The sequence below is a fragment of the Mesoplodon bidens genome (genome assembly GCF_964165515.1).
Source record: "Mesoplodon bidens genome assembly, chromosome: 3".
NCBI classification, from domain to species: Eukaryota; Metazoa; Chordata; class Mammalia; order Artiodactyla; family Ziphiidae; genus Mesoplodon; species Mesoplodon bidens.
In genome coordinates this window covers 94605865-94630876 of record NC_138178.1, presented here as the reverse complement: position 1 = coordinate 94630876, position 25012 = coordinate 94605865, and the positions used below count along the sequence as shown (strand labels likewise).

General features: G+C 37.9%; 1 protein-coding gene across 4 annotated transcripts in view; it reads left to right on the top strand.

Moving 5' to 3' along the window:
• KNL1 (kinetochore scaffold 1) overlaps nucleotides 1–25012 on the top strand; it is a 66929-nt gene that overhangs the window by 24096 nt on the left and 17821 nt on the right. For all 4 annotated transcript variants that reach the window (XM_081228593.1, XM_081228592.1, XM_081228594.1 and 1 more), the window contains 6 exons: nucleotides 1670–1707; nucleotides 7779–7831; nucleotides 8663–13753; nucleotides 16811–16949; nucleotides 17344–17411; nucleotides 17812–17910. In XM_081228593.1, the coding sequence (XP_081084719.1) occupies nucleotides 1670–1707; nucleotides 7779–7831; nucleotides 8663–13753; nucleotides 16811–16949; nucleotides 17344–17411; nucleotides 17812–17910 (5488 nt within the window). The remainder of the gene's footprint in view (nucleotides 1–1669; nucleotides 1708–7778; nucleotides 7832–8662; nucleotides 13754–16810; nucleotides 16950–17343; nucleotides 17412–17811; nucleotides 17911–25012) is intronic.

Genomic DNA, 25012 nt, shown 5'->3' with positions numbered 1-25012 from the left:
AGCAGTAGGCTTGAACAAATGAAAACATGCTTATCTTAATCATAAGAGAAATACAAACTTAGACTATATTGAGACATAATTTTTCATCTAATCAGTTAAGAATATAGGTAAAAAGTCTCATTGCTAGTGGGTATATATTGTAGAAGGCAATTGGCAATATCATTCAGAATTTTAAATGCACATGCTCTTTGGCTCCGAGATTTCATGTCTGGGAATTTATCTTACCAATACACTTGTAAATGTGTGAAATGATGATATAAAGTTATTCACTGTAACATTTATTTTAATAGTAAAAAATGTAAAAGATCCTAAAGGTCCATCAGTAAGGGACTGGTTAAATAAATTACAATTTTTTCATGTAATTGAGTAGTGTTGAGCTGGAAAAAAAAAGATTATCTTTATATATTGACACAGAAAAATCTCTAGGCCATATTACTTAGGCTCCTTACAGATAACCACTGTTGATAATTTTGGATGTCCTTGCAGAAGTTTTATATGTATATCCAAGTGCATGGTTTATCTTTATCTTTTTTTTTTTTTAAACAAGACAAAAATGGGATCACTCAGTGTCTTTGGCACTTTCCATGTTGTTACATGTACATCTACCTCAGTCTATTATAATCTGTTGTATGTCTGCACCAACATTTAGTCAGCTCCCCATTGATGGACATTTGGGTTAACTTTTTTTTGGCCACGCCACGCCCTGGGATCTTAGTTCCCCAGTCAGGGATTGAACCCGGGTCCCCTGCAGTGGAAGCGCAGAGTCCTAACTGCTGGACTGCCAGGAAATTCCCTGGGTTGTTTCCTTTGACTTACCTTTTTTTTTTTTTAAAGCTACATTTCTAGAAAATGAGTTGCTTTACAGGTCATTCGTTTTTTCGTTGTTGTTTTTTTTAAATTTATTTTAATTTTGGCTGCGTTGGGTCTCCGTTGCTGCGCTCAGGCTTTCTCTATTTGTGGGGAGTGGGGGCTACTCTTCATTGCAGTGCGCGCTTCTCACTGCAGTGGCTTCTCTTGTTGCAGAGCACTGGCTCTAGGCGTGCGGGCTTCAGTAGTTGTGGCATGTGGGCTCAGTAGTTGTGGCTCCCAGGCTCTAGAGCACAGGCTCAGCAGTTGTGGCTCACAGGCTTAGCTGCTGTGAGGAATGTGGGATCTTCCTGGACCAGGGCTCAAACGCGTGTCCCCTGCATTGGGCAGGTGGATTCTTAACCACTGCACCACCAGGGAAGCCCCTACAGGTCATTCTTAAAAAAAAAAAAAAATAGGGAATTCCCTGGCTGTCCAGCGGTTAGGACTCCGTGCTTCCACTGCAGGGGACCCGGGTTCGATCCCTGGTCAGGGAATTAAGATCCCGCAAGCCTCGTGACACAGCCAAAAAAAAAAAATTATTTTTAATAAAACATTAAAAAGAAAAAACAAGCAGCATGTATTAAGCATATTTTTATAGTGTTCTTGAAATTTAGATATCTGAAAAAATTTAATGGTAAGGTCCTTTAATTGCCTTGTAATTTTTTCTGCCAGTATTAGATGAGTCTTTTTTTAAAGATGTCTTTGGAGTTTTCTGCCAAGTCACCATGCGAAAACCTATTGCCTACCCTACTCTTTCAACTGTTGTGATTCTTGGTAATTGTCCAGAGTATAGATTTTTAAATTACTTTATAATTTTTAGGAATAAGAATCCAGAAGATAACTACTGTGAGATAACTGGTGAGTATGATCAGAGTACTTTTCTTATCATACGTTTTTCTCTTTATCTAGATTCCTTGAACAGTAATATGTAAGAGAACCATGAACAAAAAATGTAGAGGAAGTGTTCATCTTTACACAAAATCTTTAGTTTAAAATTTCACAAACTTACTAATATTTCTCTCAAACCTGCTGTTCCTCTTGTTCTCTGTCTTGAACTCCCACTCACTGTCATTCACTCAAGTCAGGAATTGAGTCATGTTTTACCTTTTCCTCCTTTCCCCATATCCATTTGGCCCTATTCTCTTTGATTTTTTTTTTCTTTTTTTCTGGCTCTGCGGCTTGCGGGATCCTAGTTCCCAGACCAGGGATCAAACCTGGGCCCCCTGCAGTGGTAGCGAGGCGTCCTAACCACTGGACCACCAGGGAATTCCCCAGGCCCTATTCTCTTTCAATTCTGTCTCCAAAATATCTGGCCCATCTGTTAGTTATTCTCTGTTCCTTCTGCCCGTATTTGAATTCAAGTCCTCACTGTTCTTTCTTGAGCTATTGTATTTAGTTTCTTATCCTTCTAGTCCATTCTACATATTTCTAAATCTTATCATATTATCTCCCAGGTTACAATTGTTCAGTGACACTATTTTCCTTACAGGATAAAACCCACACTCTTTAGCATAAACTTGGAAAACCTTTTATAATTTGGCTTGTTTTTTTCTCCAACTTTATCTCCAGCCCTTTATAGGCATCCTGTGCTCTAGCCCATGAATAACTACTTGCATTTTCCCATGTGGACTTTTTTCCTGCCTGTATCCATTTGTAAATGCTATTTCCTCTGCCTAAAGTGATCTTCCTAATACAGTTTGTCTAACAGTCTTCTCATCTTTCACTTAACTTAGCTTTTCTCTTAGCTTAACTTTAGTGCTTTCAAAGTAGCCAGTCCACAAACTGTTATAGTCCTTGACAGAAAAGGAACTTGCAATAGAATGTAAACCAACTATGGCAGTAAGCTACTGTTTAGTTAGCGGCATGTTTGTCTTAGCAAAGCTCTACTGATGAAAGGAATTTTACATCAGCTGCCAGCTCCTTATCTCAAAATGAATGAATTAATTAATAATAACCAGTTCACCATCTGGCAACATACGTTAAGTAACACTGGCTTAAATCGAGCCTTCGCTGACAAAACCAAGGAGTTAGTCACTCTGTTTTGTGCTCTTACAACACCCCTTTTATTTCTTAGTCTATTGTAGATTTTTTTAAATATAAATTTATTTATTTATTTTTATATTTGGCTGTGTTGGGCCTTTGTTGCTGCGCACAGGCTTTCTCTAGTTGCCGCGAGTGGGGGCTACTCTTCGTTGTGGTGCACAGGCTTCTTATTGCGGTGGCTTCTCTTGTTGTGGAGCACGGGCTCTAGGGCGCGTGGGCTCAGTAGTTGTGACTCACAGGCTCTAGAGTGCAGGCTCAGTAGTTGTGGCGCATGGGCTTAGTTGCTCCAGGGCCTGTGGGATCTTCCCGGACCAGGGCTCAAACCCCTGTCCCCTGCATTGGCAGGCGGATTCTTAACCACTGTGCCACCAGGAAAGTCCCTATTGTAGAATTTATCATGCTGTATTTTAGGTATTTACTTTTGGCTCTTTTATTAAACTAGGAACTCTTGAGTCCAGAAATTTTGTCTTATTCTTTGTGCTTTAGTATATGGTTGAGTTCTGGGGCACATAATAGGTTCTGAAACAATATTTGTTAAGTAAATGACAAGAATGGAAGCTGGATATGTAAATAAGCCTTTAATAAAAAGCCCATAATTACTTCATCATATTCAGTCGAGGTTACCATAAACTCTCTGAAATATTCTAAATATTTACCTTTAAGCTTAAGAATTTTAAAATGTATTTCCTGTTTCATTATAGCATCTTCAGTCCCTTCCTTATTTCCAACATCCAGTTTGTTACCTGAACCTTTATATTTCAGTTCTAGAATATCTTTTTTTTCTTTTTTTTTTTTGCAACTTCTATTCTTTCTATTTATTTTTTTATACAGCAGGTTCTTATTAGTCATCCATTTTATACATATTAGTGTATATATGTCAATCCCAATCTCCCAATTTATCACACCACCACCCCCACCACCACCACTTTCCCTCCTTGGTGTCCATACGTTTGTTCTCTACATCTGTGTCTCTATTTCTGCCCTGCAAACCGGTTCATCTGTACCATTTTTATAGGTTCCACATAGATGCGTTAATATACGATATTTGTTTTTCTCTTTCTGACTTATTTCACTCTGTATGACAGTCTCTAGATCCATCCACGTCTCTACAAATGACCCAATTTCATTCCTTTTTATGGCTGAGTAATATTCCATTGTATATATGTACCATATCTACTTGAGGTGGGCTTGTATTGCTATAAACTTCCCTCTTAGAACAGCTTTTGCTGCATCCCATAGGTTTTGGATCATCATGTTTTCATTGTCATTTGTCTCTAGGTATTTTTTGATTTCCTCTTTGATTTCTTCAGTGATCTCTTGGTTATTTAGTAACATATTGTTTAGCCTTCGTGTGTTTATGTTTTTTACGTTTTTTTCCCCTGTAATCAATTTCTAATCTCATAGCGTTGTGGTCAGAAAAGATGCTTGATAGGATTTCAATTTTCTTAAATTTACCGAGGCTTGATTTGTGACCCAAGATGTGATCTATCCTGGAGAATGTTCCATGTGCACGTGAGAAGAAACTGTAATCTGCTGTTTTTGGATGGAATGTCCTAAAAATATCAATTAAATCTATCTGGTCTGTTGTGTCATTTAAAGCTTGTGTTTCCTTATTAATTTTCATTTTGGATGATCTGTCCATTGGTGTAAGTGAGGTGTTAAAGTCCCCCACTATTATTGTGTTACCGTTGATTTCCTCATTTATAGCTGTTAGCAGTTGCCTTATGTATTGAGGTGCTCCTATGTTGGGTGCATATATATTTATACTTGTTATATCTTTTTCTTGGATTGATCCCTTGATCATTATGTAGTGTCCTTCCTTGTCTCTTATAACATTCTTTATTTTAAAGTCTATTTTATCTGCTATGAGTATTGCTACTCCAGCTTTCTTTTGATTTCCATTTGCATGGAATATCTTTTTCCATCCCCTCACTTGCAGTCTGTATGTGTCCCTAGGTCTGAAGTGGGTCTCTTGTAGACAGCATATATATGGGTGTTGTTTTCGTATCCATTCAGCAAGCCTGTGGTTTTTGGTTGGAGCATTTAATCCATTCACGTTTAAGGTAATTATCAATGTGTATGTTCCTGTTACCATTTTCTTAATTGTTATGGGTTTGTTTTTGCAGGTCCTTTTCTTCTCTTGTGTTTCCCACTTAGAGAAGTTCCTTTAGCATTTGCTGTAGTGCTGGTTTGGTGGTGCTGAATTCTCTTAGCTTTTGCTTGTCTGTAAAACTTTTGATTTCTCCATCGAATCTGAATGAGATCCTTGCCGGGTAGAGTAATCTTGGTTGTAGGTTCTTCCCTTTCATCACTTTAAATATACCATGCCACTCCCTTCTGGCCTGTAGAGTTTCTTCTGAGAAATCAGCTGTTAACCTTATGGGAGTTCCCTTGTATGTTATTTGTTGTTTTTCCCTTGCTGCTTTCAATAATTTTTCTTTGTCTTTAATTTTTGCCAATTTGGTTACTATGTGTCTCAGCATGTTTCTCCTTAGGTTTATCCTAGATGGGACTTGCTGCGCTTCCTGGTCTTGGGTGGCTCTTTCCTTTCCCATGTTAGGGAAGTTTTCGACTATAATCTCTTCAAATATTTTCTCGGGTCCTTTCTCTCCTTCTTTTCCTTCTGGGACCCCTATAATGTGAATGTTGTTGCGTTTAATGTTGTCCCAGTGGTCTCTTCGGCTGTCTTCATTTCTTTTCATTCTTTTTTCTTTAGTCTGTTCCGCAGCAGTGAATTCCACCATTCTGTCTTCCAGGTCACTTATCTGTTCTTCTGCCTCAGTTATTCTGCTATTGATTCCTTCTAGTGTATTTTTCATTTCAGTTATTGTATTGTTCATCTCTGTTTGTTCTTTAATTCTTCTAAATCTTTGTTAAACATTTCTTGCATCTTCTCGATCTTTGCCTTCATTCTTTTCCCGAGGTCCTGGATCATCTTCACTATCACTATTCTGAATTCTTTTTCTGGAAGGTTGCCTATCTCCACTTCATTTAGTTGTTTTTCTGGGGTTTTATCGTGCTCTTTCATCTGGTACATAGCCCTCTGCCTTTTCATCTTGTCTGTCTTTCTGTAAATGTGGTTTGGGTTCCACAGGCTGCAGGATTGTAGTTCTTCTTGCTTCTGCTGTCTGCCCTCTGGTGGATGAGGCTATCTAAAAGGCTTGTGGAAGTTTCCTGATGGGAGGGACTGGTGGTGGGTAGAGCTGGGTGTTGCTCTGGTGGGCAGAGCCCAGTAAAACTTTAATCTGCTTGTCTGCTGATGGATGGGGCTGGGTTCCCTCCCTGTTAGTTGTTTGGCCTGAAGCAACCCAACACTGGAGCCTACCCGGCTCTTTGGTGGAGCTAATGGTGGACTCTGGGAGGCATCATGCCAAGGAGTACTTCCCAGAACTTCTGCTGCCAGTGTCCTTGTCCTCATGGTAAGCCACAGCCACCCCCTGCCTCTGCAGGAGACCCTCCGACACTAGCAGGTAGGTCTGGTTCAGTCTCCTGTAGGGTCACTGCTCCTTCCCCTGGGTCCCGATGCTATACTACTTTGTGTGTGCCCTCCAAGAGTGGAGTCTCTGTTTCCCCCAGTCCTGTCAAAGTCCTGCAATCAAATCCCGCTAGCCTTCAAAGTCTGATTCTCTAGGAATTCCTCTTCCCGTTTGCCAGAGCCCCAGGTTGGGAAGCTTGACCTGGGGCTCAGAACCTTCACTCCAGTGGGTGAACTTCTGTGGTTTAAGTGTTCTCCAGTTTGTGTGTCACCCACCCAGAAGTTATGGGGTTTGATTTTATTGTGATTGCAGCCCTCCTACTATCACATTATGGCTTCTCCTTTGTCTTTGGATGTGGGGTATCTTTTTTGGTGAATTCCACTGTCTTCCTGTCAATGATTGTTCAGCAGTTAGTTGTGATTCTGGTGCTTGCAAGAGGGAGTGAGTGCACATTCTTCTACTCCACCATCTTGAACCAATCTCTAGTTCTAGAATGTCTTGAGTCTAATCCCTTATTTCCATTCTTATTGTCTCTTGCCCTAACACAAACTCTCAACATGTTGTATCTGAACTTTTAGAGTAGCTTCCTCATTGGTTTATCTTCTCTTGAATCTTTCTTCTCCTTCCCTTGAATTATTTTTATAAAATGCACGTCTCATCCTGGAAACATTTAGATTCCTTAACATAGAATAAAAGATGCTTCAGAATCTTACCCTGACATCTTGGTCTTTTTTTTTTTATTGGAGTATAGTTGTTTTACAATGTTGTCTTAGTTTCTGCTGTACAGCAAAGTGAATCAGCCACACGTATGTATATATCCCCTCTTCCTTGGATTTCCTTCCCATTTAAGTCACCACAGAGCATTGAGTAGAGTTCCCTGTGCTATACAGTCTATTCTCATTAGTTATCTGTTTTATACATAGTAGTGTTTGTATGTCAATCCCCATCTCCGAATCCATCCCACCCTTCCTTCCCCCCTTGGTATCCATACATTTGTTCTCTATGTCTATGTCTGTCTGCTTTGCAAATAAGTTCATCTATTCTATTAACATTTTGGTCTTATCAGTTGGTACTCTTTACTATGTAACTTCTACTATCCAGGAAATAAAAATGGAGAAGTGAAGGAGGAAAAAAAGTAGTCCACACTTACCACTTTTAGAATCCCACCTTTCAAAAACCTCTACCACATTCGAAAAATATTTTAATCACACAGAGAATGCAGTAATCACTGAACTCTCTGTCTCTAAAATGGGAAAATTTAAAAGTCTCAGTGAAATTTAGGAAGGACTTAGTAACTGAAGAAACTTTAGTAAATACTTGTAGCTGATGAAATTCCTAAGAAAAGGGAAGTCAGGCTCTTGGTCATATATATTTTTGTCATTGACTATAGTTTTTCTTTTTACTTAATAGGGATGAATACATTGCTTTGTGCTCCCATTCAGACCCAGATGCCCCAGAGAGAGGTATGAGTTCATGCAAGTGCCTTCATATTTTAATCTTCTTTGATAGTTAAAACTTTTAAAACACAAAAAATTTCATGTTAGTGACGTGATTTAGGGATTACTTACCAAAATGGACCAACATAGACTGGAAAAACTATGTACCTTTCCAGTTAACTAAGTATAGTTAAATCACTGCCAGTTTAAATAGGGAAATATGTTAATTATATAAGGACTTCTCAACTTTAATGGGCATATGAATCATCTCAGGATTTTATTAAAATATAGATTCTTATCCAGCAGATCTGTGGTAGGTCCTGAAATTCTATACTTCTAACAGTCTCCTAGGTGATACTAATGCACTGGTCCACAGACCATACTTTGAGCAGTAAAGAGTTAGACCATGTCCTTACAAGTAAAACCACTGCATTCAAGGACAACTCAACCACCCAAGAGTATAGAGTGTACTATAAATTAGCCATCATGCACTTATTCCTTCCAAGTCTTTTTTACTTAGAATGAGAATGACCTATCTAATATAACAATTCGAATTTACATTATAGTTACATTTGGTATTGTCAGTCTTTTCATTTTTTAGTCAGTCTAGTGGGTGAGTAATTAACCTTAACTTTTAATTTGTTCAGAAACACTAAAAGTATTCACAGACTTCAGAAAAAAATTTAAATAACAAATTACGTGCTGCACACCACACCATTGATTCAAACAAACCAATGTAACATGCAACCATCATCTAGGATTGTTTATATAATACTCTTTCTATATAGTACATGTTATAAAATACCTTTTTAGAAGTTTGCATTTGATTTGGTCTCTTATATTTTGCTTTCTTTGTAGATTTCAATTACAGAATACAACCGTGAAAGGAAACATGCAAATGACCAGACAGTCATCTTTTCAGATGAAAACCAGATGGACCTGACAGCAAGTCATACTGTGATGATTACCAAAGGCCTTTTAGATTGTACCAAAAGTGAAAAATCCACCAAGATAGATACCACATCATTTCTGGCTAACTTAAAGCTCCACATTGAGGATGCAAGAATGAAGAAAGAATTAAATTTTTCTGGGGATCAAAACACTTCTTCAGAAAAGAAAATAAATTTCAATGATTTCGTAAAGAGATTGAAAACAGGAAAATCGAATGCTTCTCCTTTTACAGGACCTGATAAAGAAAATTCTGAGATGCCTATTCATTACAAAGAATCAAATAGGGCCTCTTCTATGCATCAAATGCATGTATCTCTTAGTGTAGATGAAAATAGCAGTAATATGACTAGACTCTTTAGAGAACAAGACGATGGGATGAATTTTACCCAATGTCATACAGCCAATATTCAGACTTTGGTTCCCACATCCAGTGAGCCCAGCTTAAGGGAATTTAAAGGTGATGATAATACAATTTATGGCAATGACTTTATGGACCTGACAATTAACCACACTATACAGAAGTTACCTTCAGCAGATAATCTGTCTGAAATAGAAAATCAAACTCAGGATGTCATGATGGATGTTTCAACAGGTTGTGGAGCTAAAGCACTAGGACAGAAGACAGTCTTTAAGGATAAACCGAACGATGCTTTTCAAGACCCTTCCTTAAATCCTGAAGGTGACATACATATTACCAGCAGTCATATTACAGGGACAGAAATTCAGACAGTCACACAGACTTCCAACCAGGACGTCAGAACATTGGCCATGATCCCAGAATCTAAACGTTCCAGTCCAGCTATTCGAGATTATAAGACATTTTTCTATTCTAGTTGTAATGATGCCATGGAACTGACCAAGTGTTTCTCAAGTATGAGAGAGGAGAAGAATTTGCTAAAGCATGACAGGAGTTATTCTAAAATGTATCCCAATCCAGACGCCATCTCTCTTCTCAGAGAGAATACGATTTATTTGGGAGAAGAAAGCATGGACATTACCAAGAGTCACACAGTTGCAATAGATAATCAAATTTTTAAACAAGTTCAGACAAATGTACAGATAGCAGCTGCACCAGTATCTGAAAAAGAAATGATGATCCAAAATCACATAATCGTGTCAGAGGATGGGGAAATGAATATAAATTATAGCTCAGTTCCTCATGTATCTAAGGAAAGATTACAGCAGAGCCTGGAAAATCCTTTATTTATTTCATTGACCGACAAAAGAACTGAAATCTTCACAGATGAAAATATGGATTTGACTAAAAGTCACATAGCTAATGTAGGAAGTCAGTTTCCTCTTGTATCTTACAGTCTGGCATCTGAGAATACCAGTAAATCTCACTCTCACAGCATAAGCCCTTCAGATGAATGGGAAGAAATGACCAAAGGTCATATTGAACCACCCCGACAACCAAACATAATATCTAAAAACATCCCAACTGACACATGGGACAAAGGAAAAGATCAAGTTTTGAATATTTCACCCTATCTTGATAAAGATTCTCCTCAGTCACCTGATATTAACCAGAACATAGCAACAAGCCATAATATAGTATACTCTGGTGGAGATCTTGATAAACAAGTACCACTGAGAAATAATAGAAATACAGTTTCTTGTGAGCAATCTTTGTTTCCTACTACAAAGCCATTGTTTTCATCAGAAGGACAGTCTGCCATGAGAAATCATAATACTGCTGTTAACAGTCAAACAGTGAAATCTGTACCAGACCAGAATTCTAAACTGCCTGAGCCACTAAGGAAAAGTTTAGGCAGTCCCACGCCTGACTGTTTTCATGACAAGATAATTATTTGTTCAGAGAAGAAGCAAAATATGGACCTAAACAAGAGTCACACTGTTGTCATTGGATTTGGTCCTTCTGAAGTACTAGAACTAGGTAAGACTAATTTAGAAAACACTAACAACCAGCTAACAACAGTAAACAGACAGAAAGCTGTAAAAGTTGAAAAATGTAATGAAAGTCCGATAGAAAAAACTGGAGTATTTATTTCTAATGATATTATGGGTGTGTTGAAGGACAAAACTGGAATTCTGAATGAAAAGCAAGATGTCAAAATTTGTGAAAGGAAAAGTCTTGGCAGACTAAAAATTGATAAGACTGTTGTATTTTCAGAGGGAGATGAGAATGATATGGATATCACCAAGAGTTACACAGTGGAAATAAATCATAGACCTTTACTAGATGAACATGATTCCCATTTGGTGCCTTTGGCAGGAACTTCTAAAACTGTTTTGTATACATGTGGGCAGGATGACATGGAGGTCACCAGGAGTCACACAACTGCTATAGAATGTAAAACTATCTCACCAGATAAAATAACTGCTAGGCCTGTGGACAAAACTCTAATGTTTATAGATAATCACGATGAACTAGAGATGACAAAGTCCCATACTGTTTTCATTGACTACCAAGCAAAGGAAAAAACTGTGCTTCCAGACAGCCCTAACTTTGAACTATCCAAAAGAAAAAGCCTAGAAAAATCAAAAGTGACACCTAATCCTGCTAAGGAGGGTGTTTTCTTTCCGGACAATGGTGCAAGTAATCTTTCAGTAGCAAAAGTCAGCCAGCTAACATTACCGGGGGAATGGTCTAATAGAGATCCTTTAGAGAAAGCTGAAGCATTTATAGCTGATGATAACATGGAAGTGTCTAAATCAACCATTTGGAAAAATGACAAAGATGTACAAAAGCCTGGATTTCTGAATGAATCTCTATCAGGCAAAAGTCAGAGAAGGAAGAGCCTTAGACTCAAAAATGACAAGACCATTGCATTTTCAAAGAATGACAGAAATGGTATGGATGTCATCCAGAGTCATACAGTGAAAATAAATAACAAAGGTGTCCTGGAAGATAGAGAGGACTCCCATTGGGTGCCTTTGGAAGGAACTTCTAATACTGTTTTCTATACATGTGGGCAGGATGATATGGAGATTACCAGAAGTCATACAACTGCCTTAGAATGTAAACCTCTCTCACCAGATAAAAGAACCACTGGGCCTATGGACAAAACTGTTATGTTTGTAGATAAGCACAGTGATCTGGAAGTTACTAAGTCCCACACTGTTTTCATTGATTGTCAAGCCATGGAGAAAATACTTCAAGAGTACCCTAAATTTGGAATAGCAAAAGGAAAAACCTTGGGTGTTTCTTTTCCTAGGGATCATAGCTCTGTTCAAGAAATCACTAAAGAACAAGCACTGGCTGTAGAAAACAAAATTGTTCTTCACACTGAGCAAAAGCATCATGTCATACCCTTTGTTCCTACTAATACATTGTCTGGGGGTCAAGATGAGACAGAAATCAAGTTCCATAGCACTGCCGTGGATGAAGAGGTCATGAAAGTTGTAGTCCAGGCCTATGTACTGGAAAAAGCCAAAACTGAAAGCTGTCACTTAAATAGTACAGATAGAAGAAATGTGGGTTTTACAGGCAGTTCTGCAGCTGCTCTTTGTGGATCCAGTGATGATTATTCCTGTTTACCTAATGTTTCCTTTTTTGATAATTTGGAGGAGAATGGCATGCCCTTATGTGATAAAGATGATGTAAAAGCCAGTCATTGCCCAGTTCAAAATGATCTTCCTTATGCAAACAATTTAGCTAGTGAATATTATTTGAAATCTGAGGGACTGCCTCTTTCTGCTCCTTGTTCTTTGTTAGAGAAGGAAAAAGTTGTTCAAACCAGTACCCAAGGACAGTTAGATTGTGTCCTAACAGTACTCAAAGATCAAGATCTGATTAAGGAGCCCCCAAATCTATTAGCTAATGAAACTTTAGTATATGGTGAAGATTTGGGGGAGATGACTAAACTTAACTCAAAGCGAGTATCTTGTAAGCTTCCAAAGGATCAAATGGAGGCCTTTGTTGATAATGCAGATCATAGTTTAAAGAAGACCTTTGTTGATGATGTTTGTATTGCTCCTCAGCATCATCTGTCAGCCCAGCAACATCCATTACCTCAACAAGGACAGAGTATTGTCAGTAAATATGAAACAATATTGTCTAAAGCGGGAAATAAGAATTTAAATATCGTTAGAGGAAATTCCTCTGAACCCATATGTGAAAACGATTCCACAATGCTCAATAATGAGAAACAGTTTACTATGGCCTGTAAAAAAGAACTAAAGAATAATATTCAAACAGCTAAATGTAATACAGCTATAGATTTCCACAGTACCTCAGACTTGACTAAGCAAGTTATTCAAACTCATATCGATCCTAGAGAGGCATCAGATCCTGTAATTGCATCTAATGCAACTTTTAGTAGTATCAAACCACATCTGAATAATTTGAATGAAAAAACTGAAGAATTTTTAGATTTCCAACCAGTTCATATACCACCTTCTCCAGAACAATTACTTGAATTAGTAAATAAGGCACACAGTAATATGAGTATAGTGCAAGCTACAGAAATACATAATGTTAACATAGTGTCCAGCAGTGTTAAAGAGGATAGGGATGAAGAAAATAAAATTTCTCATAATGGAGCGGAAACCATCTCTGTACCATTAATGACGACTATAAAAGATAAAGTGAGGAGATGTTCTTTGGGAATATTTTTGCCCAGATTGCCAAACAAGGGAAATTGTAGTGTCACTGGTATTGATGAACTGAAGCCGATTCCAGGAGACACAACTGATTTAAATAACTTAGAAACTCAGCCAGTCTCCAGTAAACATTCAGACACTGGATTTGTTGCAACTAAACTGAACTTAAGTCCATCTCAATATATAAATGAGGAAAATCTTCCTATATATCCGGGTGAGATTAATTCCTCAGACTCTATTAGCATAGATACTGAGGAAAAGGCTTTGACTGAGACATACCAAAAAGAGATTTCACCATCTGAAAATAAACTGGAAGAAACCTGCAATAGCCAAAAAAGAACCTGGGTACAAGAAGAAGAAGATGATATTCAGGATGAGAAAAAAATCAGAAAAAGTGAAATTAGGTTTAGTGATACCGCACAAGATCAGGAGGTGAGCTCTGTCTTGAATTAAGAAATGTTGATTTTTTATGAGTATTCTTGAATTTTAATTTTAGTCTCGGGTAACCAGGAATTGATTATTTCCAATTATAGGCCTGGAGAAATATTCCCATGTAGAATCTTAAGAAATTAATTGACTAGCAGTTAGACTTAAACACAATTTGAAGTGACAAATGGTCACAAAAAATGAAATAGAAAGTAGTACAAAAATTAATATCAAAATTGTGTAATTAATTCTAAATATTCTGTCACTTCTAGTGATTTGTCATTTTGGCTTTGCATATTGGAATCTCTAGCCAGGGTATACGTAGTTTGACAAGTCATCTTCAGTGTGAAAATATTTGGAGGGTAAAAAGCTTTTTTATTATGCAAACTGCTTAAAGAAAAGCTGGACTGAATTTTCTTGGCTAATGAGGATATATAGAAGCTGAAAGTCCATTTCTTTCAAGGATGGGAGAATGCCTAGATCAAGCCCAGTATCTCAAAGTGAAGTAAGTGAGATTTTGTGTTTATTTAAAAAGTCATAGAAGGTTCTTTATTTTGCAACATCCAGGCATTTTAGATGTCCTGAAGTGACAATGTATGATAAAAAGTAGAGCTAGTGAATTAACCAATTTGTAAATATCTTTGTTATAATTGATAAAAAAGCAACATCTTGGACATAGAATTGTTAAACCCTCAGCTGAGAAATGTAAGTCAGGACTTGTTCATTAGGTTGGCAGCAGAGGGGCAGAAGGAAGTATAAAGATAGGGCTAAATGTGGATGTGTTCATATTTAAATGTTGATGATAACCATTGATGTGTGTGTGTATCTCTTGGCTATACTATAGGAATACGTTAAGTAATTCAATGGAAACATACCTCCTTGCTAATACTTTAATAGTTTAGATCAGACAATAAATCCTCTTAGAAGCATTATACTTTACATACTCTGTTGCATTATATCTCATTTTTAATTGAACATTAAGGGAATGTAGTATTTTAATCATAACTCTGCCAATATCTTTATCTAGAGGCCTGTTGCCATTTTTGTCTTTTATGAAATTTTTGTTGCCAAGAAGGGCAGGATTACATTTTTTCCTTCCAGATTGAATTGGTTTAATGTATTCTTGGTTATCAGAATACTCATAGCTTTGGGACTTTGAAATGGTAAATATTCATGATGTGTGAAAAAGCATGATATGTAACTGTATGATCTTAATTACATAAAAATGGATGCTAAGTTTTGTAGGTACACAAACAAGACCTAGGACGACACATCAAACGGTAAACTGCTTGTGATTGTGGATGACTTTGTTTTTTCTTCTTGTGTTTTTTGGTCTCCTATTTTGCACGTGTTAACTTTTAAGAAATAAGTGTTATTTTAAAAACCTTAAAAAAAAGGCATAGATTTTAAAAGTTGAGGGAACACTGATTTGGATAACTTGTCACTGAAACTGAGTTTTACAGGTGGAGAAATAAAGATTAGGAAGTATCATAGGTTCATAGGTTCATAGGTTCATAGGCGGCTTCCCTGGTGGTGCAGTGGTTAAGAATCCGCCTGCCAATGCAGGAGACACAGGTTCAATCCCTGGCCCAGGAAGATCCCACATGCCACAGAGCAGCTAAGCCCGTGTGCCACAACTACTGAGCCTGCACTCTAGAGCCCGTGTGCCACAGCTACTGAAGCCCGCGTGCCTAGAGCCCATGCTCCGCAACAAGAGAAGCCACGACAATGAGAGGCCCGCGCACCACAATGAAGAGTAGCCCCAGCTCGCCGCAACTAGAGAAAGCCTGTGCACAGCAAAGAACCAACACAGCCAAAAATAAAAAAACAAATAAATTTATTTTTAAAAAAAAGAAAGTATCATAAGTTCATAGAAACAAAGTTTAATCTCTGTTAAGAAATATGTAAGTAAGCTTAGAAGATGATTTCAGTGGTTCTTTAAGGTGAGGTCCTGAGGAAATTGTTCATCTATGAAGCTTTGAGAAAGTTGTAACAGTAATATAAAATGTATAACTGAATAGATTCTATGAAAATTAGTATTATTTTGTTTAATAAATATTTATTGGGTATCTGCTATGTCCTAGGTACTGTTTAAGTCCTGGGAATGCTTCAGTGGGAATTTACGGACAAAAATCTGTACTCATAGAGGTCACATCCTAGCACTTAGACAAGGAATATATTGCCCTTAAAAACATAAGCACGGCTTCCCTGGTGGTGCAGTGGTTGAGAATCCTCCTGCCAATGCAGGGGATGCGGGTTCAATCCCTTGTCTGGGAAGATCCCACATGCCACGGAGCAGCTAAGCCCATGTGCCACAACTAGTGAGCCTGCATGCTGCAACTACTGAAGGCTGCATGCCTAGAGCCCATGCTCCGCAACAAGAGAAGCCACTGCAGTGAGAAGCCTGCACACCACAACGAAGAGTAGCCCCCACTCACCGCAACTAGAGAAAGCCCGCGCACAGCAATGAAGACCCAACTCAGCCAAAAGTCAATAAATAAAATAAATAAATTTATTTTTTAAAAAAACATAAGCAAGTAGGTAGATGAAAATGGCATTTAAGGCTGTAAAGTCAAATAGTTAAAATGGTAAAAGCAGGACCATTTGACTTATTTGACTTCAGCCAAAGGAGTCTTGGTCACCTGGGGAAGGAAGTACTAAAGCCTGGAAATAAATGCCTTCTCTGTACTCTAGACAGAGCCATTGTGTACAGCCAGTATTCTCTTCTGGTTTTCTGCAGTGTGGTAGCCCTGACCGTGGTGACTAGTAGTTGAAAAATTGGATAGGTCAACATTTGGTAGCTCATAGGATATGGCTGTAACCTAGATACCTCTGGGAAACATTTGCTTATATAGTATAATGCACAAAGTTATTTCTATATATTTTTAAGTAAAATTACTTTGAACTCTAAAAGCCTTATTCTAATTCTTTACTAAGGTATTTAATATGATTATAGATAAATTTTATGTTAGAAGTATTTCTCTTAACATTGAACATTTAGTCATTATAAGTATACACTGTCATAACATTATTCTTATGATGTTTCTTTATTGATCATTTCAGACTTTTGATCACCGTGCTGAAGGAGCTATAGATAAAAATGCTAACAGTGTGTTGATAAAAAGCCTGAGCAGGACCCCATCTAGTTGCAGCAGTTCTCTGGATTCAGTCAAGGCTGATGGGACCTCTCTGGACTTCAGCAGTAAGACCTTCATGAAGGCTAAATAATAGAAGTCATCTGCTTACTTGACTAATAATAAATGTATTTCAGTTCAGGAGATATTTGAAAGTTGTATAAGCTTTTTGGTAGTTGATAAGTAAAGTCATACTTAGTTTATTTTTAATTCTTAGTTATTTTAATAAATTGAGAAGTATATATTACGAAAGTGATTTTCTTAAGAGGCTTATAATTAGTAGAGAAACATATATGGAGCCTTAAAACTAATACACTTTGCCCTACAAATGAGTGTCTTCCCAGAAAAATCCTAGCGGATAGCTTCAAGAGCATGAACCACACATAAACCTGAACAATAACTAAAATTAAGTTTACAATTTAATTTTGACTTATTCATCACTTGAATTTGCTTTACTTGTAGCACACCCCAGTAGTCAAATAGAATCACAGTTCCTCAGAGATACCGTTTGTGAAGAGAGCTTGAAGGAGGTATGTTAAAGTAGTTCTCATTTCTAATGCAACTAATTTCCTTATTTTGTTTTCTCTTGTTTAATTTTTTTAAAATTATGAAATGTTTCAAATATACAGGAGACTAGTTTTCTTTTTTCTTTTTTTTTTTTCCTTAAGGATCCAACATGGCAATTAATTATGTGGAGTAGAATCACAATTGGAAGACCTACGTTTTGTTGGTTTTTTTCCCAAGTTTACTGTTACTGAATAAACAAGAAATAATATTAGATAAAATCTGCTCATGTATAGCCTACAAATATCTGGATAGTGTTTCCACAAATATATGCAGAGTACTTTAAGCCATTTAGAAACAAAGGTGGTGGTTATAGTCAAAATGACTCACCTTGAATGGTCATGCAAACTTTTTTTTTTTCCTCAGAAACTCAAAGATGGGAGAATAACAATAAAGGAGTTCTTTATACTTCTTCAGGTCCACATTCTGATACAAAAACCTCGACAGAGCAATCTCCCAACCAAAGTAAGTTCAGTTTCTTGGTAAAATAGTTATCTCAGTTAAAATATATTGTACTTGTTTACTAAACTACATCAAAGCAAGCATTTATTAAAAAACAAAAAAAGAATCTAAGGAAGCAAATTTTCCTATAGAAGGTTTTCCTGTAGAAGGTACATTTGGGGTTAGCATAAAAATTGATTTTTTAAAAAATAATCATGAATTCTGAAAATGTGAAATTTTTTTTTCATTTCTTGCCATCTATTTTGTTTTTTATACTTTTTCCTGAACATATGGTTTTTAAAAAACCAAAGTACAGCAGAAGTTTGTTTTTTGGGGGGGTTTTTTTGGTTTTTTTGTCTGCATTGGGTCTTCATTGCTACGCGCAGGCCTTCTCTAGTTGCGGCAAGTGGGGGTTACTCTTCGTTGCAGTGTGTGGGCTTCTCATTGTGGTGGCTTCTCTTGTGGAGCACAGGCTCTAGGTGCGCAGGCTTCAGTAGTTGTGGCGCACAGGCTTAGTTGCTCTCCGGTATGTGGGATCTTCAGAGACCAGGGATTGAAACCGTGTCCCTGCATTGGCAGGCGGATTCTTAACCACTGCACCACCAGGGAAGTCCCCAGCAGAAGTTTTTAATGAACACTTATCAAAATCAAAAATATATAAGGTCATAGAATACTTAAATAATACAGTCAACAAAATGAGTTTAAAAGATTAATAGACAAACATATCACTTACATACAAACTTACATAATATTTTTTTCACTTAAGTCTGTCAGACATTTACAAAAATTAAGTATGCCCTTGGCCACAAAGAAAATGGAAAAAAAAAAATGGAGATTTCGTGGACATCATTTGATCTTAATCCAATAAAATTAGAACTAATAAAAGGACAAATAGCTTCTTGGAAATTAAGAAACACATTTCTAGATAACTCATATCAAAGAAGAAATCAAAACTATTTAGAAAGCAAAGTAAGGAGAACATTTAATGCCAAATATATGGGATATACAGCAGAAATTATACTTACCAGGGAATTAAAAGCCTGAGATATCATTGTTGTAGAAAAGACTGTAAAAATAAAGGATTTTTTTAACGCTCACTTTAAGAAATTGGAAAATGAACAATAAAATAACAGCCATGGGCCTCCCTGGTGGCGCAGTGGTTGAGAGTCCGCCTGCCGATGCAGGGGATGCGGGTTCGTGCCCCGGTCTGGGAGGATCCCATATGCCGCGGAGCGGCTGGGCCCGTGAGCCATGGCCGCTGGGCCTGCGCATCCGGAGCCTGTGCTCCGCAGCGGGAGAGGCCACAGCAGTGAGAGGCCCGCATACCGCAAAAAAAATAAATAAATAAATAAAAATAAAAAAATAACAGCCATAAAAAGGCAGGAAGACAGATTTAATGCAGGTAAATAGTAAAGTTATTGAAATAGAAACCAAAAATAAGTAGAAAAGATAACAGATCTAAAAACTGGTACTTTGAAAAGACAAAAAAATAAGAAAACTCTTGGGCTTCCCTGGTGGCGCAATGGTTGAGAGTCCGCCTGCCGATGCAGGGGACACGGGTTCGTGCCCTGGTCCGGGAAGATCCCACATGCCGTGGAGTGGCTGGGCCCGTGAGCCATGGCCGCTGAGCCTGCGCGTCTGGAGCCTGTGCTCCGCAACGGGAGATGCCACAACAGTGAGCTGCCTGCATAATGCAAACAAACAAACAAACAAATAAATAAATAAAACATACATACATACATATGAAGAAAACTCTTAAAGAGCCTAATTAAGAAAAAGGAGAAAGCTAAAATATATATTGAGAAAGAAGACATGTCCACAGATTAAAGGAGAGATTAAAAGAATTTTTTTTAATCCACCAACTGGGACGACAAATTTTAAGACCTAGATGGTTTTTCAGAAAAACATAAATTACCAAAATTAACCCAGGAACTGGAAAATTCTAATTAACTACCATTGAAATTTTTAAAAAATTTACCATTAAAATTGTCACTAGGACCAGATGAGTTCTAACTTTTAAAGAATAGATCCACACATATATGAATATTTGGCTTATGACAAAGATGCCCCTGCAGAACAGTGGCCTTTTCTATAAATGGTGTTGCATCAGTTGGATATCCATAGGAAAAAAATGAACCTTGATTCATACTTCACCCTATACATAAAAATCAGTTCTATACAACACCAAAAGTACAAGTGGCAAAATTAAAATTTGGAGCTCATCAAAATGTAAAACTTGTGTGCTACAAATCATACCATTAAGAAAGGGAGGGCTTCCCTGGTGGCGCAGTGGTTGAGAGTCCGCCTGCCAATGCAGGGGACACGGGTTCGTGCCCCGGTCTGGGAAGATCCCACATGCCGCGGAGCGGCTGGGTCCATGAGCCATGGCCACTGAGCCTGCACGTCCGGAGCCTGTGCTCCACAACAGGAGAGGCCACAACAGTAAGAGGCCCGCGTACCGCAAAAAAAAAAATAATAATAATAAAAGAAAGGGAAAAGACAACCCACAGAATGGGAGAAAACATTTGCAAATCATACATCTTATAAGAGACTTGTATCCAGAGTATATAAAGAACTCTTGAAACTCAAAAAGACAACCCAATTAAAAAATCGTCTGGGACTTCCCTGGCATTCCAGTGGTCAGGACTTCGCACTTCCAATGCAGGGGGCATATCTGATCCCTGGCTGGGGAACTAAGATCCCACATGCCCCGTGGTGTGGCCAGAAAAAAAAAAAAAAAAAAAACCAAAGGATCAGAATAGACACTTCTCCAAAGAAGCTATGCAAATGGCCAATAAACAAGATTGTGATTAAGGAAATACAAATTAAAATCAGTTACTACTTCACACCCACTAGGGTGGCTGTAGTCAAAAAGACAAAATAATAAGTATTGGCAAGGATGTGGAAAAATTGGAATTTTCGTACATTGCTGATAGGCATGTAAAATGGTGTAGCCACTTTGGAAAACAGTTGGGTATTTCCTCAAAAAGTTAAACATAGAACTATTATATGATCCAGCAATTCCACTTCCAGGTATTTACCTAAGAGAATTGAATACATACATCTACACGAAAACTTGTACATGAGCATTATTCATAATAGCCAAAAAGTGAACTGATTATGAGTTACTTGAAGCTGGGATGGGGTGGAGGAGAATGGGGAATGACAGCTAATGGGTACAGGGTTTCTTTTAGGGGAATGAAAATGCTGTAAAATTAGCTGGGGCTTGATGTTGTACAACCCTGTGAATATATTTTAAAAATCATTTAATTGTATACTTAAATGGGTGAATTATATGGTGTGCAAATTAAATCTCAATAAAGCTGTTTAGAAAGAAATCGATTATAGGAGGATTGTATATCTAACGTGAAAAGTAAATCAAAGATGGAAACTGGGAAGATACTCATGCATCTTTTGGGTTGCCAACCTCATTATTCTTATCACCATAGTGCCCCTTCCTAGTAGAATCTCCTTGCCTCAGCTGAAGATGGGGAGTAGAAAGGTGCCTAGGTATGCAGCCAGAGTCTTAGGAAAAGCAGAATGAGTACCAGGGGACCAGAGAAAGCAGAGGGGAAGGGTAGGAACAGAGAGGATGCTGGCAGGGTGGAAGAGGGAGAGGATATGTAGGAAGCTAATCTTTGAGGGTATGGATGCTCCCCTTTCCTCTCAGGCCTTACAGAGGTCAGGAGGGGCAGTGTTAGGGAAATAAATCTGGGAACAAACCCATCAAGATAGTAAGAGAAATCAACTATACTTCAATAAAATAAATTTTTAAAAAAGATGGTAAGAGAGTTCAGCCTATATCAGGAAAGAAATTTAAAAATCCCAAAGTAGAGGAAGGCCAAAGAAATGGAGTATGTATGGGCTGTGGAAAATGAGGTTCACAGCTATGGGCATCTGTTCCAGGACTTAGATGACTATGAGTCTCCTTTAGGGTAGAACTGGGGAGAGCATTTTTGAGGCAGGTGGGGAAATGTGTGGCAGCCCTCATAGACAGATGTACAGCATCCATATGTGTGTGTGCACTTGTAGGAGCTCAGCTGGCAGCACCGGCAAAAGGTACTATGTAGAAAAATCACTCTATTGTGTAACAAGAACTAATAACATAGTGTTGTAGGTCAGTTATATTTCAAAAACAAACAAACAGGGCTTCCCTGGTGGCGCAGTGGTTGAGAGTCCGCCTGCCGATGCAGGGGGCACGGGTTCGTGCCCCGGTCCGGGAGGATCCCACATGCCGCGGAGCGGCTGGGCCCGTGAGCCATGGCTGCTGAGTCTGCGCATCCAGGGCCTGTGCTCCACAACGGGAGAGGCCACAGCAGTGAGAGGCCCGCGTACCACAAAAAACAAACAAACAAACTTATTAAAAATGAGATCAGATTTGTGGTTACCAGAGGCGGGCAGTAAGAGGTGGGAAAATAGGATCAAGGCAGTCAAAAGGTACAAACTTCCAATTATAAGATAAATAAGTGCTAGGGATGCAAGGTACAACATGATAAATATAATTAACACTGCTGTATGTTATCTATGAAAGTTGTTAAGAGAGCAAATCCTGAGTTCTCATCACAAGGAAATTTTTTTTCTATTTCTTTAATTCTGTATCTGTATGAGACGATGGATGTTTATTAAACTTGTGATAATCATTTCATGATATATGTAAGTCAAATCACTAGCTGTAAACCTTAAACTTATTCAGTGCTATATGTCAATTATATCTCAATAAAACTGAAAGAAAAAAAAGGTGCTATGGTAGTGCCCCAAGACCTCCTGCATGCCCAAGGAGTGGCTCAGGCCAAAACACTATAACTTACACCCTTTCAGTGCAGTTGAGGAACTACTGCAAGTACCCCTGCCAGGCCTGAAATACCCAAGAGCTGATTGTGCATAAATTGGGCACTTAATCCAAATAGATAAGTCAAGTGAGGAGGGTGACCTGTGCATATAGTCCTGGACTCAAGGTACAGCAAATTACCCATGTATTGCATACAGCATGGGCGGTTGCATCCAGTATGTACCCATAGTGTGTGAGCCTAATATCCGTTGGCACTTGGCATTCCTGGTAAATCTCTGAGAATGTGGTCCCATGTTTCACTTTGTGGTTATGAAGCTTCAAGGGGAAACCTACTCTTTTTTTAAAAAAAACTTTACTATTATAGGAATTTTCAAACATATACAAAAATAGATAATAGTTTAATGAACTCCCCATGTATCCATCACCAAACTTCAAAAATTATCAACTCTTTATTCTCTACATTTTCCTACCTCCCCACCCCTGTTATTTTGAAGCAAATCCCAGGCATCATCAATTTATCTGTATTTCAGTATGTATCCCTAAAAAGATGGGGACTCTTATTTTTAAAATATCCAAATACCATAATCATATCTTAAAATGATTAATTATTAAGTCAGTATTTATATTTCCCTGATTGTCTGCATTATTTTCCAATTTGTTAAGTTGCAACCCAGGTGAGGTCCAAATATTATAAACACTTGATATCTCTCTCTCAATTATCTTTTAAAGTATAAGGTCCCCTTCCATAACCCTCCCTTCCCCCCCTTCTCTCTCTCTCTCTCCCTCTTTCCTCCTCTCTCCCCTAACCGCCCCCCTTTTTATGAGGAAGCCACATTTTTCCATACTCTGCTAAGTATGGATTTTGCCCATTGTGTATACCCAAACTTTCATTTTAACGTGTTCCTCTGTCCTTTGTATTTTCTGTAAATTGGCAGAGGCCTTATCAGATGAAGGGTTTTTTTTTTTTCAAGTTTACTTTATAGTTGTACTTTCATCAGGAGATAGTATCTGGTGATGATGTGATGATCAACCATTATTTAATGATCAACCATTATTACTAGATCATTATCTAGATCTAGTAATTCATTAGGAATTTTAAAGTAGTGATATCCTAATTTTCTTCTTTTTTTTTCATTTATTGTCTAAATACTTCTATAAAAAGAAATATTCCTTTATCAGGTATTTGGCTCCTATATGAAAGGCAGTCAGCCATTTTCCCAAGGAGGCCTGATTTCTTTGAGGAGTGTAGAGCTTTGATTTTTCTTTATAAATTTAGCCTTAAAAATATTTTTTAAGAAAGAGACTCAACATCAGTTATAATTGCTTTTAGCACATTTTTACACTTTCTGAGCACATCTGTTAGAAAGCTTGTTACAGATAGAGAAGTGAGATTAAAATCTCATTTGTTATTTCCTTTTAATTTGTCAACTGAAAGGGGAGAATGAGAGGAAACTAACATTTGTTAGATTACTTCAGCAGGCCCTGAGCTTTGGTACCATTTTTTTTTTAAATATTTATTTATTTTTAGTTTTGGATGCGTTGGGTCTTCGTTGCTGCATGCGGGCTTTCTCTAGTTGCGGCAAGCAGGGGCTACTCTTCGTTGCAGTGCACGGGCTTCTCATTGCGGTGGCTTGTTGTGGAGCACGGGCTCTAGGCGCACGGGCTTCAGTAGTTGTGGCATGTGAGCTCGGTAGTTGTGGCTCGAGGGCTCTAGAGCACAGGCTCAGTAGTTGTGGCACATGGGCTTAGTTGCTCCATGGCACGTGGGATATTCCCGGACCAGGGCTCGAACCCACGTCCCCTGCATTGGGAAGTGGATTCTTAACCACTGGACCACCAGGGAAGTCCTGCTTTGGTACCTTTTTTAAAGACTTTTACTTTAGTCTTAAGAGGTTGGTCAATATTGTGCCCATTTTATAGATGAGGAGACCAAAGCTTAGAGTGATAAAATGACTTATTCCGTGCCACACTGCCTATAAATAATGTACAGTTGTGGCATTTTGTTTGGTTTGGTTTTTATATGTAATGAGCCGACTTGGTTTTTCCAATACTGCATTATGGACATCGGAAAGTCATTGGATTAGAGCTGTAAGACATTTAAAAAATGTCCAAAAGACACTTAAGACATTTTAAAAATAACTAAATTTTTACTGCTTTATTTTATGTATATCAGAAAAGTTTGAGTTCAACCTGGGATACAAGTAAGGAGCAGGGCTAGAGAATAAAAATAGAAAAGCATAATCTTGGAAACTGGCATCTTTTTTCTTTCTTTTAAGGGAGAGGTTTTTGGTAAGTTTGAATTTTCAGGTATTGATAGTTTTTAAAACAATGTATAGC